The 14,530-nt window shown below is 39.7% G+C and overlaps 1 protein-coding gene across 1 annotated transcript in view; it reads left to right on the plus strand.

The window, feature by feature from the left end:
* Nucleotides 1–243: 243 nt before the first annotated feature.
* Nucleotides 244–14,530, plus strand: part of LOC123628180 — a 152,891-nt gene continuing 138,604 nt past the window's right edge. Inside the window, 1 exon segment of the mRNA XM_045537826.1 lies at nt 244–985. Coding sequence (XP_045393782.1) covers nt 244–985 — 742 coding nt within the window.

The raw sequence follows: 14,530 nt of genomic DNA on the forward strand, positions 1-14,530 counted from the left end.
GATGATGCGTGCTATGGGCTGCGTTCCTGGAAAAGGACTGGGCCCCTGGCTACAGGGCCGAGCGGAGCCCGTTATACCTGAGCCGCGACCTCCATGACAAGGGCTGGGTTTTTCTTAGGGGTCACTGAGGAGCAAGCTATACCCATACCGTGGCTAACAGCGGAGCCGGTCTGGGTGCCTCAGTGGCCCCTGCCTTCAGTCAAACTTACTGCCGCTCGAGAGTTAGTCTCTGAGCAGCTCTGCATGGGCCATTTGGAGCCATCTCGCTCTCCCTGGAATACACCAATCTTTGTTGTCAAAAAGAAATCTGGCAAGTGGCGGCTCTTACACGATCTCCGCGCAATCAATCGCCAGATGCAGCTGATGGGGTCAGTGCAGCGCGGCCTCCCGCTTCTGTCCGCTTTGCCTAAGCATTGGCAACTTCTTATTGTTGATATTAAGGACTGTTTCTTTTCCATTCCGCTACACCCCAATGATCGGGAGCGTTTCGCTTTTACGCTTCCATCCCTTAATCATCAGGAGCCTGATCAGCGATACCAGTGGAGGGTCCTGCCTCAGGGGATGGCTAACAATCCTACCATGTGTCAGCTGTATGTGGCGGCAGCAGTTTTCCCTGTGAGGCAGGCCTTTCCCTGTGTCCAGATTCTCCATTATATGGATGATCTTTTGCTTTGCCACTCTGACCCCTCAGTGATGCACAAAGCCTATGCCGCCTTGTGTGACAGCTTATCTTCTTTTGGCCTAACTTTTGCCCCAGAAAAGGTCCAGGAAGGCGATGTAGACACCTTCTTGGGGGCTCGTATCGGTCCCTCTTCTATTCGACCCCAAAAGATTGAAATTCGAAAAGATTCTCTGCACACTCTAAATGATTTTCAAAAATTACTTGGCAACATCAATTGGATTCGCCCCTTCTTACATCTCCCAACCTCTGAGCTGCGCCCTCTGTTTCAAATATTGGAGGGTGACCCTGATATACTGTCCCCCCGTTTGTTCACCTTTGAGGCTCGGCAGGCTCTCGCTAAGGTTGAGGAAGCTCTTCAGCAAGCTCAGTTGGTCCGCATCCAACCGGACCGCCCCTTTTCCTTGTGCCTCTTGCCCTCTCCCGTGGCACCCACGGCAGTACTCTGGCAGGACGGGCCTTTGCTGTGGATTCATTCACATGCTTCTCCGCGGCGTGCTATAGAACATTATCCTACGCAGGTTGCGGATTTGGCCTTATCTGGGCTTTCGTTGTCCCTTTCCCACTTCGGTATTTACCCTACAGTTATTCATTGCCCATACACCAAGTCCCAGACTCAAGTCCTTTGCTCTTCCTTAAATTCTTGGGCAGTACTCTGTTGTATCTTCCCAGGAGACATAGATAACCATTACCCTAAACATCCCCTTCTTCAGTTTGCACTTCGCAATCAGCTTATCTTTCCTCATCTGACTTCCCCTGAGCCTCTAATTGGGGCTACCATTGTTTATACTGACGGGTCATCCACAGGCACCGGTAGCTATGTAATCAATGATCAGGTGTTTACGGCCCGCTTCGCTTACTCTTCTCCCCAGCACGTTGAATGTGCTATCGTTGAATTGGTTCTCCGAACCGTGCCAGAGCCCCTTAATATAATCTCTGATTCTGCTTATGTTGTTCAGGCTGTCCGTCACTTGGAGACAGCCCATTCTCTTAACTCTCGCAGCACGGTGTTCTCCTTATTCTGTGCTATCCGTGCTGCCATCCATTCGCGCCGGTCCCCATTTTTTATAACGCACATTCGGGCCCATTCCCTTTTGCCGGGCCCCATGGCGCGCGGCAATGCCCTGACGGATCATGCCACTCACGCTTATTGGGTTGGCTCTCCGTTGGAGACAGCTCGCCAGTTTCATTCTCTATACCATACTCCTTCACTGACGTTACGTCTCAAATTTGGCCTCTCGCGGGCAGCCGCACGCGATATTGTGCTGCAGTGCGTGGCCTGTGCACCTTTTCGTCCAGCACCTCATGTAGGTGTCAATCCTCGTGGTCTTCGGCCACTCCACTTGTGGCAAATGGACGTCACTCATTACTCCTCCTTGGGCACTCTTTCTTATGTCCATGTTTCTGTTGATACCTGCTCTGGCATAATTCATGCCACTCCCTTGACAGGTGAAAAGGTAAGTCATGTCATCACCCACTGCTTAGAGGCTTGGGCTGCCTGGGGTAAACCTCAGGTTATCAAAACTGACAATGGCCCTGCCTATACCTCACAAGCTTTTCGTCAATTCTGCACACGCCTAGGCGTGGAGCACCGCACGGGCCTTCCCTACAACCCCCAGGCCCAGGGTATCATAGAGCGTACCCATGGCACCTTAAAGGCCTATCTCAAAAAACAAAAGGGGGAGACGGGGACGAGCCCTTTGGGCTTACGTGCCCCTAAGCCTGTGCTCTCTCTCACCTTGTTCACTTTAAATTTTCTTTTGCTGGATGATCAGGGGCGCTCTGCTGCGGACCGCCACGCCAACCCCGGTTCCCCTTTATCAGAGCAGGTCTTGTGGAAGGATGTCCTGCTTAACAAATGGAAAGGCCCGGATCCGGTTGTGAGCCGGTCCAGGGGAGCTGTCTGTGTTTTCCCGCAGGACACTCCTGATCCAGTGTGGGTCCCGGCACGCTTAACGCGGCGAGTGCAGCGGTTGGCGGATGTGGAGGATGCAGATGATGGGGCGTCCGCTGCCGGGGATGCTGCTGCTCCTGACCTTTCTGCTGCTGGCCGCATCGGTGACGACGGACCGGCGCTGGGCCATCCTGTCGGTGTTCCCGAGACCGATGCCGGTGACCCATGATGCCCAGATCTTCCCCCGGCTGTTCGCTACTAATGCCTCTTTGGGCCTTGCCAATCTTACATGGAACTCCTCCTCAACATTTGAGACGTCGGTCCACGCTATTCAGCAGCGTAATCTGTCTTTCCCCTCCACACCTGTTTGCCTCTGGCCCCCTTTTATCTGGATCACTGCTACTTCCTCTGGTCCTGGTGTTCTCAATTGCTCCACGGCAAACTGCTCCTATGCCCGTTGCTGGAATGCCTCCAGCCAGTCCATGGCAATTGTTGCCCGTATGCCTCGGCATATTCCTTGGCCGGTGGAGGCTCCTAGCTTCTTGACCCTTTTCCGACAGCGAAGAGATTTTGGCGTTACTGCAGCTGTAATTTCTACATTGGCAGTGACTGCCGCACTGGCAGCCGCTACGGCTGCAGCGGTAGGCTCTGTTCAGACAGCACAGACGCTGAACAACCTATCGGCATCTGTGGCTACAGCTCTGGACACACAATTCGCCGTCAACGCGCATCTGAAGGGTGGTATCATGATACTGAACCAACGTGTGGACTTGGTCCAGGAGCAAATAGATGCCTTATGGCAGCTGGCACAGCTGGGCTGCGAATGGCGTTTCACAGGACTATGCATTACCGCGGTACCGTTTGATAATGCTTCCGCCGCGGCCAACAAGTCTCGTCAATTATCTGCTATGTTGACAGGACACTGGTCTAGTCAATTTACCGCCTTGACCCGGCAGTTGCAATTGGAGATCACCCACATTAACTCCACACGCCTGGACTTGACAGTGACCAATGGTCTCTTTCCTACATTTCAGTCAATAGTCCGAGGACTTCGGGACTGGGCTGGCCTGGGGTCCCTAGGGTTCATGGGGATCCTGGGAGCAGGTTTCGTGATCTGGGGGTTCCTGCGCGTTCGTGCACAGCGCCGCAGGGACCGAGTGGTGGTTACCCAAGCCCTAGCCGCCCTCGAGTGTGGTCAATCCCCTGGCATCTGGCTACAAATGTTACGCTCCGAAGGTCAAGACCGCCTCCCCTCTCGCACAGCGTGACATGGCCCATGCACTCTGAGGGGTTTCCCCATTGCACCAGATTGTGGCGTGTCACCCCCTTACCAGCCGTTGCACCTCCCAGAGTCTCTGCTCATTGCACGGGAGACGGTGGCCTTTGCACCTGCTTCAGGGACTCCACCCCCTGGATCCGGACCTTGAGGTTGGAGTCCCCAAAGCTTGTGTTGCAAAACAAAAGGGGGAGCTGTTGGGAGCGGTCTCTGATTACGGGTGAGCACATAGCCAATAGAATCATTGCTGGGAGCCTTGTCAGGGCCCTCTACCAATCACTTCCCGCCACGACTACCTGCAATGGTATATAAGCCCACTGTCCTTCCTGTTCGGGGTCTCTCGCCATGTAACTAGACTAGATGCCTCATTAAACTGCTGTTGGAAGAACTCCAGTTTGTTGTGTCGTCCTTGCAGGCGAGTGCGGCGCGACAAAGAGAGCCCTGTAATCCCCTTGCATTTTCTCAAGAGATTTTACACACACACACACACACACACACACACACACAGACAAATACACACATACACATGTTTCAAATCTTAACTGTAGCATGTTTATGCCAGGAGCCAAGAAGCCTGGAGAGCGAGTGGTAGTGAATTTGCGAAAGGCGTTTTCCACACCTTGTTGAGAATTGAATATTTTTCCTTGCAAGAAGTGGTCCAAAGACTGAAAGAAATGGTAGTCAGTTGGTGCAAGGTCCAGTAAATATAATGCATGACAGAGAGTTTCCAAGTCTAGCTTCTGTAGGTTGAGCAGCATTGTTTGTGTGACATGTGGTCGAGCATTGCCTTCCAAGAGAACTGGGCTGTCTCTATTGCCTAATCTCACTGCTTAATTGCAACCATCCTCATCATTTCATCCAATTGGTTGCAGTGGATATCCGCTGTAATCCACTGACCAGGTTTCATGAAGTTATAGTGGATAATACCAGCTTTTGACCACCAACAGATACCATTAGCTTTTTTTGATGAATATTTGGTTTGGAATTCTGTTTTGGCACTTCCTCTTTATCCAAACCTTGTGTCAAATACTTGTGATTGTCAGAAAGAATCAATTTGTTATCATAGGCAACAATATGGTGTAGAAATTGTACGCCTTTATGTTGTGACAGCAAAGAAAGGCAAGCTTCAAGACGATTGCTCTTCTGATGCTCATTTAATTCATGTGGAACCCATCTACCCAGCTTTTTATATTGCCAATTTGTTTCAAATGGTCCAACATTGTTTGAATAGTAACATCAAACCTTGCTGTTAATTCACATGTAGATTGAGATGGATTTGCTTCCACAGCTGCTTTCAGCTCATCATTATCCACAGTGGTCTCAGGTCACCCGCATGGCTCATTTTTAAGATTAAAATCACTAGAATGGAACTTCTCAAACCGTCGACCTACCATGTGTTCATTAGCCACATCCTTCCCAAACACTATGTTGATATTTTGAGCTGTTTGCGCTGCATTGGTACCATGACAGGACTCATATTCAAAAACAACACGAATTTTTGACTTATCAATGATTTCACAAAAATTTCTCTAAAAGAAATTTGAAAGATAATTCCAAGCCAAAATGTGTGTTTGAAAGACTGAGAATGTGCCTTCATAATAAAAATAAAACAAGAAATGTCAAAATGAAATGTAAGAGATACCAACTGTCAAACATAGTACTTAAGAAAATCGGGCATTTCATATGTAATAACTATATATATATACATATATATATATATATATGCTTTTAGAACTAAGATATGGAAAAAGGAATTGCAATCCATGTCTGGTTGAAACTTTTTAACATCCTTTACTTCTCATGTGCATTAAAAATAATTTAAGAAATGTTCTTAGAGGAAATAATTTTAATTTCTATAAAACCAAAATCTTACATCTATCAGTATGGTATATAGAACACATGCAGAATGTATTATTACATTCTTACATCCAAAGTTTTTAAAAAACATTCTTCATGCTGAATGCAGAGTTATCATGCTACGTATATTAAGCCTTTATCCCAGTTTATGTCCCTTTCTTTGCATACCTAATCAATTTGTTCACAAAGCCTAACTCATCAAAAGACTCAGGGAGCAAAACTCATTCATGTGCAAACAAAAATAAAAAGCTAAACAGTACACTTCCCTTCCTCTCCCCTGAATTATTATTAAATCATTAAAAGTAAACTCACATTTTCCAAGCCAAGTAGTCCACATTGAGCTGCTGATATCATTATAATTTCCATATCTTTTTTACTATATCACTGTCAGGACTTCTTTATAGGGTGTAATAGTGTCAAAAATTCTACTTGCTCATTATCCCTTGGGAACCGTAGCTTATCTTCTTGCTAGGCTCTATTATCCCCTTTATGTCTATGTGGGTGTATCTGTACATTGGTTGTGTGTTTGGAAGATGCTAATTAGTAAGTTTTTGCTTCAGAAACTCAAGGATGTGGCATTCCCACTATGACCCCTAGGAAAACTTTTGCCTTTCCAACAACTAACTACGCCTTCTTATAAGGAAACTTTGTTAATTGTTTGTTAGTTTTGTACTTACCAGGTGCCATATCTACAAAATATTCTTAATAGAATGATTTTAAGCTCTCTTGGTTTTTAAGACAGAGAGATTATATACAATTATTAAAAGCTTAATAAACAAAACCTAACTTGTTTTGATAATAGGAAAGCTCATTTTGAAGCAAATTTATTTTTAATGCTCATCTACAGGTTTCTTAGTACACTCACTCTTTTCCTAACCCGTTCTCCACACTGTTACCAGAATAATCTTCCTGAATCACAGTTATGATGTCATCCCCTAGTTCAAAATCTTTCATGGCTTCCAATTGCATACAATACGAAGTTAACTCATCTTAGAATCAGTTATCGAGAGCTTCCTCTGAGCTAGACACCATAGAGATACAAAGTAAAAAAATCAAAATTACTACCTTCAAGGAATTTGCTACAATTCAGGAAATAGACATTGATGAAAAAGAAATGCTTTAGGTGCCACCATGGAAATATTCTTGTTTACTATGTGACCATGGAGGACAGAGTGTTACTAGAATCTGGGCTAGGTATGGAAGGTATATAAGTTAGGGAAAGGGATAAGGTAGACCTTTATAGAGTTAATGATTCTTTAGCTAAGTCATAATAACTCAGTAGATATTTTCAACACAAATGAGAGAGTTCATTCATTACAGACAGTGGAACTACTCTGTGCAAAATAAGGCATACTTATATTAAAAGGCTTGAGGTACTTGGGGAATGCAGTTGGTTCTGTTGCCTCAGAGGACACAGGATGCAATAAAGAAGTGACTGGTGATAAATCTGGGAAAGTAAGCAAGGACTAGGCCATGAGAGACCAAGGGTTTGAGCAGGGTGCTTTTGTGCATAGATTTGTTTTTCAGATTGATATATCTTACAATGTGAAAAATAGACTAGAAAGCCTGGAGGTGCAAAAACCAGCTAGAAAGCTATTGCAGTGATTTACTTAAGAAAAAAATAAAGTCCTGAACTTTGTAAGTCATGGAATTGAATGAGAAGAGTTAGATTCATCAGAGATTTTGGAAATAAAAAATGAAATGACTTGGGGACTGATTGCAGGCAGGGTGTGAGTGAAAGGAGTCTAAGATGACCTGCTAATTTCTAATTTGGATAATTCTAACTGGGTAAGAGAGAAGGAATAGAGAAGACAGAACACATCTAGAGAAAGAGTACAAGTTGGAATTTGGACATGTGGAGTTTGTAGATGGTCATTTATTTATGTGTATAGGTTCCTCCATGATCTGACTCCCACTCTCCTTTCCAGTCTCATCTCTCACTACATGTTTTCCCAAATACTGTTCTGGCCATATCCACTATTCCCTGAAGAAAACCTGCTGTTTCCCTTATCTATGTTTTTGCTCAGAAATAGTAGTTTTATTTATTAACAATGCCCTCTAATTTATTAATTAATACAGGTATGCATTAGAAATACTTGTTGAGCACCTACTATGTGTCAGGTCTTGTTGTAGATTTTGGGAATATGTCAAGGAACGAAACAAACAAAACTCCTGTTTTTGAATTTCCCTAAATATGTCTATAACCCTCAAAACATCTTCCATGAATATTTCTTAGGTTATATCAGTTAGAATCAATTTAATTATTAAACTTTTACATAGAACTTTGCTCATCCATTAAAACAACTGCCATAGTATATGTTTAATTGTGTGCATACATTCTAGACAAATACTGTCCTATAGAACTTTCTATGATGGAAATAATCTGCACTGCACTGTCCAATATAGTCCACAGTATGACTACTATATTGAGTGGCAATTGAGCTACTATATTGGCTACTGAGCATTTGAAATGTATATGGTGTAACTAAGAAAATAAATTTTAAATTTTGTTAAATTTTAATTAATATAAATTTATATAGTCACACATGGATAGTGGTTACACATTCAACAGCATAGTAGACTACCAACTCTTGGTGGATAGGGACAAAAATTTTCATTTGAGTCAATATATCATACTGATTAACTACATGAGTTTTGCAATCATACATTGCTGAATTTGAATTATGATTTTGCCACTTGTTAGTTGGTGGCCTTAGGCAATTTGCTTAACTTTGATAAACCTGAATTTGCTTAATTATAAAATTAGAACAATAGTCTCAATCTTTGGGTTTGTTGGGAAGTTAAAATAACATTATTGGATTATTTCTGCTTCTGGAAAGATGGAGTACATATACTTTTCCATAGGTTTTGGGCTAAGTACAACTGAAAACCCTGGACATTATATATAAAACAAAAATAAAAAGACTCTGAAAAATGGACAGATGAAGGTAGATTGGCTAGGAAACTATGAGCTTGAGCAGTGACACAGCAATGAGATTTCCTGGTTCTGGAGTGGGGCCCAGAGAAATCAGTGATCCAGAAATGTCAAAAGGCATAGACAAAAACAAAAACAAAAACAAAACATAAAAAAGAAACAAACATGTTCTCTATAGCCAAAGGGCCAGGAAAGGGACAATTTATCAAGACAGAAAACTTTTAGACAGCAATCTCTCTAGTGTAGCCAAACTCTAAAGAAAAAACTATGGAATCAACCCCAGCAACACCAGCAAAGGCCATGGTGATGACCCTAGATTATCACTCTTGCTAAACTGTAACAAAGTTCTTCAATCCTCCCTGCCCTCTTTGTGGTGGTATCAAAGAACTCTGAGTAGGGAGCTGAGACTTTTGCCCTCAACTGGTGGATGCAAGCAACATCCCCACCGATGGTGTCAGTAGAGACTATGTGGGAAGGCTTAACTACTACTTCCACCGAGCAGTACCAAGGTGCCCTTCTCCTCTCCCTACTGGGGTGGTATTAGAGGAGGCCTAAGAAAGAGTCAGGATTTTCATCATTTTGTAGTGACAATGAGGCCACCATTCATTAGTACCAATGGAGGCCATATGAGGAGCAATAAGGGAGGCACTTCCATCCTTTCAATTCAGTGAGGCATCAGTGGAGGCATCTGGGTAGCTGAAACATCCACTCTGCTTGGCAGTAATGAGGATGTTATGCATATAATGTAATTCCTAGAGTAACCTCTAAAAAGATATTTAAAAAGATATACTTAAAAACACAATGAATAAATCAAAATGGAATTTGAAAAAATGTTTTAATAGCACATAGGAGGGCAAGAAAAGACAGAAACGTAAAGTAAAATAAACAGAAAATTTAAAATGACAGATTTAAATTTGTAAGATATCAATAATTACATTAAAAATAAATAGTCTAGATATCTCTTTGATATTTTGATTTCTTTCCTTTTGGATATATGCATAGCAGTGGCATTGCTGGATCATGAGATAGAGCCTTTTTTTTAGTTTTTTGAGGAACCCCCATTCTGCTTTCCCTAGTGGCTCTACTACTTTACATACCCACTAATAGTGTACTTATGTTTCTTTTCCTTTGCATCTTCACCAGCATTTGTTGTTTATTGCATTTTTCATAATAGCCATTTTAACTGTAATGAGATGACATTCCATTGTGGTTTTGATTTGCATTTTCATGATGATTAGTGACGTTGAGCATTTTTACACATACTTGTTTGCCATTTGTATGCCTTGTTTTGTGAAATGTCTATTCAGATCATTTACACATTTTCAATTGGACTATTCAGGTCTTTTGTTATTGAGTTGTTTGAGTTTCTTATAAATTCTAGTAATTAATCTCTTGTCAGATGGATAGTTTGCAAATATGTTTTTACCATTCTGTAGGCTGTTTCTTCACATTTTTTAAATTCTTTTTTCAGCATATTGTTGGGGTACAAAAGTTTAGATTACGTATACTGCCCTTGCCCCCCCCACTTCACATTGTTGATTGTTTGCTTTGAGGAAGCTTTTTAGCTTTATGTAATCTTATACTCCCATTTTTACTGCGACACTATTCATAATAGCCAAGATGTGGAAGACACTTAAGTCTCCATCAATGGATGAATGAAGAAAATGTGGTAAATGCACACAATGGAATATTACTCAGCCATAAAAAGAAGAAATTCTGTCATTTGTAGAAACATGGATGGAACTGGAGAACATCATGTTAAGTGAAATAAACCAGGCTGAGTAAAACAAATACTGCATGATCTCATTCATACGTATGAGCTAGAAAAAGTTGATCTAATGAAGATAGAGAAAATAATGGTTAGCAGAGGCTGAAAAGAATGGGATGGGGAATGAAGAGAGATTGGTTAATCAGTAAAAAAATAAAGTTAGATAGAAGGAGTAATTTATAGTGCTTAATAGCACCATAGGGTGATGATGGTTAACAATAATTTATTTTATATTTTAAAATAGCTAGAAGAGAAGATTTGGAATATTCCCAACACAAATAAATGGTAAATGTTTGAGGTTATGGATATCCTAATTACCCTCATTTGATCGTTACATGTTGTATGCATGCATCAAAATATCACATGTACCCCATAAATATGTGCAACTACTATGTATCAATAAGAAAAGAAAATATACATTAAAATAAACAAATAAATAGTCTAAATACACCAATTAAAAGACAGAGAATGGCAAAGTGGATTAAGAAACACAATCTACCTGTATTCTGTTTCCAAGAGACTTAGTGTAAATATAACAACATAGGCAGGTGAAAGTAATAGGATGCAAAAGGATTTATAATGCATATATTAATCAAAAGAAAACATGAATGGATATATAAATATTAGATGAAGCAAACTTTAGCAAACTAAAGCAAAGAAAATTACCAGAGACAGAAAGGGACATTATATAATTATAAAATTCTCCATCCAAAAAACATAGCAGTCCTAGTTGTGTATACACCAAACAACAAAACAGCTCACTATGTGAAACAAATACTAACAGAATAGAAAGAATAAATAAAAAAATCCACAATTTTAACCGGTGATTTCAATACCTTCTCTTAGCAATTGACAAAAAAACTAGACAGAAAATCTACAAGAATACAGTTGCCCTTCACTTTCTATGGGGTATTGCTTCCAGTACCCTGCACTGGTACCAAAATCTGTGGATGCTCAAATCCTGCAGTTGGCTATACAACCTGTGAATACAAAGAGCCTACTGTATAGAAGAACTAAACGACAGCATCACATAAGCAGATATAATTGATATTTGTAAAACATTCCACTATTCTCAAGGCATAAAACATTCCTTTCAGGTTCCCATGGAGAATAAACCAAGGTAGATCATATCCTGGGCCATAAACAATCCTCAAGAAATTTAAATGAACTATGATAATACAGAGTACGTTTTCTGACCTAAAGGGAATCAAACTAGAAATCAACAAGAGGATACTAGAAAAAATCTCTAAACATTTAGAAAATGATCAACATACTTCAAGATCAAATAGGTCAAATAGGAAGTCTTAAAGGAAATAAAAAATATCAAATTGAATGAAAATGAACATGCATCATATTAAAATTTGTGGTACAGTACTAAAGTTTAGAGGGAAATTTATAGCACTTAATCATAAATTAGAAAATAAAAAAATGTTTCAAAGGAATAAGATGCTCTCTTACCTTAAGAACCTAGAACAAAATGAAGAGCAAAATAAACCCAAGACAAGCAGAAGGGAGAAAATAATCAAGAGCTGAAATTAATAGAATTGAAAATAGAATAAAAACAAAGAAAATCTATAAAAGAAAGAACTATTTCCTTGAAAAGACCAATAAAATTTATAAATATATAGCAAGACTGACAAAAAAGAGAAAACACCAGCATCAAGAATTAAATGGAATATCACTAAGACCCTGCAGATATTAAAAAGAAAATAAGGGTATAATATTAACAACTCTTCAAACACAAATTTGACAGCTTGAACAAAATGGACCAATTACCTGAAAATTACAAACTATCACAATTTGCTCAATGTGAAATACATAATGTGAACATCCTTGTAACTATTAAGGAAATTGCATTTATAAGTTAAATATTCCTACAAAAGAGGTCTTCAGGCTGAGATGATTTCACTGGAGAATTTTACCATATGTTTAAAGAAAAAATAACATCAATTTCATGTAATTTATTTAAAAAATAAGAGAACATTTCATAATTCATTTAATGAAGCTACGGTTACCCTGATACTAAAACTAGACAAAAAGTATTAAAAAAAACTATACACCAGTATCTTTTATAAATAGGGATGCAATTTTTTTCAAAAAATATTAGCTGAAACCAGCAGCATATTAAAAGAATTATACACCATGGCCAAGTGGGATTTATCCCCAGAATAAAAGGGTGGTTTAACATAAGAATAGCAATGTATTTTGTGTATGTATAGTATAGAAATTATTTTCTCCAAGAACTTTTTAAAATGAAAAAATTGATAGACAAATTTATAGAATTAAAAAATAGCTCTCTGAAAGATCCTTTTAAAAAGTGAATGTGCAAGTTATATATTGGGAGAAAATATTTTCCAACCACAGTTCTGACAAATGTGCAAGTTATATATTGGGAGAAAATATTTTCCAACCACAGTTCTGACAAATGTCTAGTATCTAAGTTATATAAAAAATTCTCAAAACTCAAGAGTTAAGTAAAGGAACTAGGCAAAAGACATGAAAAGACAATTTATAAAAGAAAACACACAGATGGCAAATAAGCATATAAAGGTGTTCAACATCATTAGTTATTAGGTAAATGCAAATTAAAACTACAATGAGATATTACCAAACACCTATCAGAATGACTAAAAGAAAAAATAGTGACAATACCAAATGCTGGCAAAAATGTAGGAAAAAAAGGGATTGTTCATTCATTCATTGTGAAATGCAAAGTGATGCAGCAACTCTAGAAAACAGTTTGTCATTTTCTTAAAAAAATAAATATGCAACTACCATATAACTCAACAATTGTATTTCTGGACATTTATCTCAGAGAAATAGAAACTTATGTTCAAGCAAAAATCTGCAAATGAATATTTATAGCAGATTTATTCATAATAGTGATACAGGAAAGTGGACCCTAAAACTGCGGTCCAGCCTGAAGGCCAAGTGGGTTCTTGACTTCACACAGGAAAGAATTCTAGAGCAGGTAAACAGAATAAAGCAACAAATATTAATAAGTTTATTAAACTTACAAAGAAACAGAAGGAAGCCTTGTTTCATTAGCAGAGCCAGGGCTATCTCTCAGAGCAACAAAGAGTAGCACTCTGTAAGTTTCCAGGGTCTTGTTTTATAGCTTCTGTTTAAATTTACGTTAAGCAGGGGGAGGATTATTCATAAGATTTCTGGGAAAGAGCTAGGGAATTCCCAGAAATGAGAGTTCCTCCTCTTTTTAAACCATATAGGGTAACTTCTGGGAATAGTAATGGCATTTGTAAACTGCCATGATGCTGGTGGGAGTCTCCTTTATTATGTTAATGCATTATAAGCAGGGTGTAATGAGCAGTGAGGATAATCTGAGGTGATTTTGCTTGGCCATCTTTGTTCTAGCTGGTTTTGGCCAGCTTCTACACCTCTTTCTGTTTTATCATAGATCTTGGTTTGGGGCTTTTGATTCCTTGTTGAGCAAGGCCTGTAGGTTCCCTATCTCAATAGCAAAAACTGGAAATAACCCAAATGTCTTTCAATGGATGAGTGCTTTTAAAAAAAAACATGGCACATCCACACTATGGAATACTACTCAAAATAAAAAGGAATGGAATATAGATACAAATAAAAACCTGAATGAATCTCCAGAAAATTATGCTTAGCAAAAAGAAAAGTTGATACCAAAACATTATATACTGCATAATTCCATTTATGTAACATTCTTGAAATTATAAAGTTATACAAATGGAGAATTAATTAGTGTTTACCAGAAATTGAGGATAAGACAGAAGATTGGGGAGGGAGGTGAGTGTGGCTATAAAATGGCAAAGTGAGAGATTCCTGTGCTGATGGAAATGTTCTGTATCTTGCTGTGTTCATTTCAGTATCTTGGTTGTGATATTGTACTGTAGTTTTGCTAGATATTACTATTGTGGAAACTGTATAAAGGATACACACAAGATCTCTTTGTATTAGGTCATTAAATCTGAAATGTCCAATTCTTAATTAAAAGTTTAGTTTATTATGTCACAAATAAGAAGCAGTACAATGAATCAATGTATGAGCCTAAACTATCAACAAAGTTTGCCATCTTAACAGTAGCTTATTTATACCAGCAATGAAGAGGTCTGGAGAGCAAGTGGCAAAGAAAT

Source organism: Lemur catta, chromosome X (assembly GCF_020740605.2).
Source record: "Lemur catta isolate mLemCat1 chromosome X, mLemCat1.pri, whole genome shotgun sequence".
Lineage (NCBI taxonomy): Eukaryota > Metazoa > Chordata > Mammalia > Primates > Lemuridae > Lemur > Lemur catta.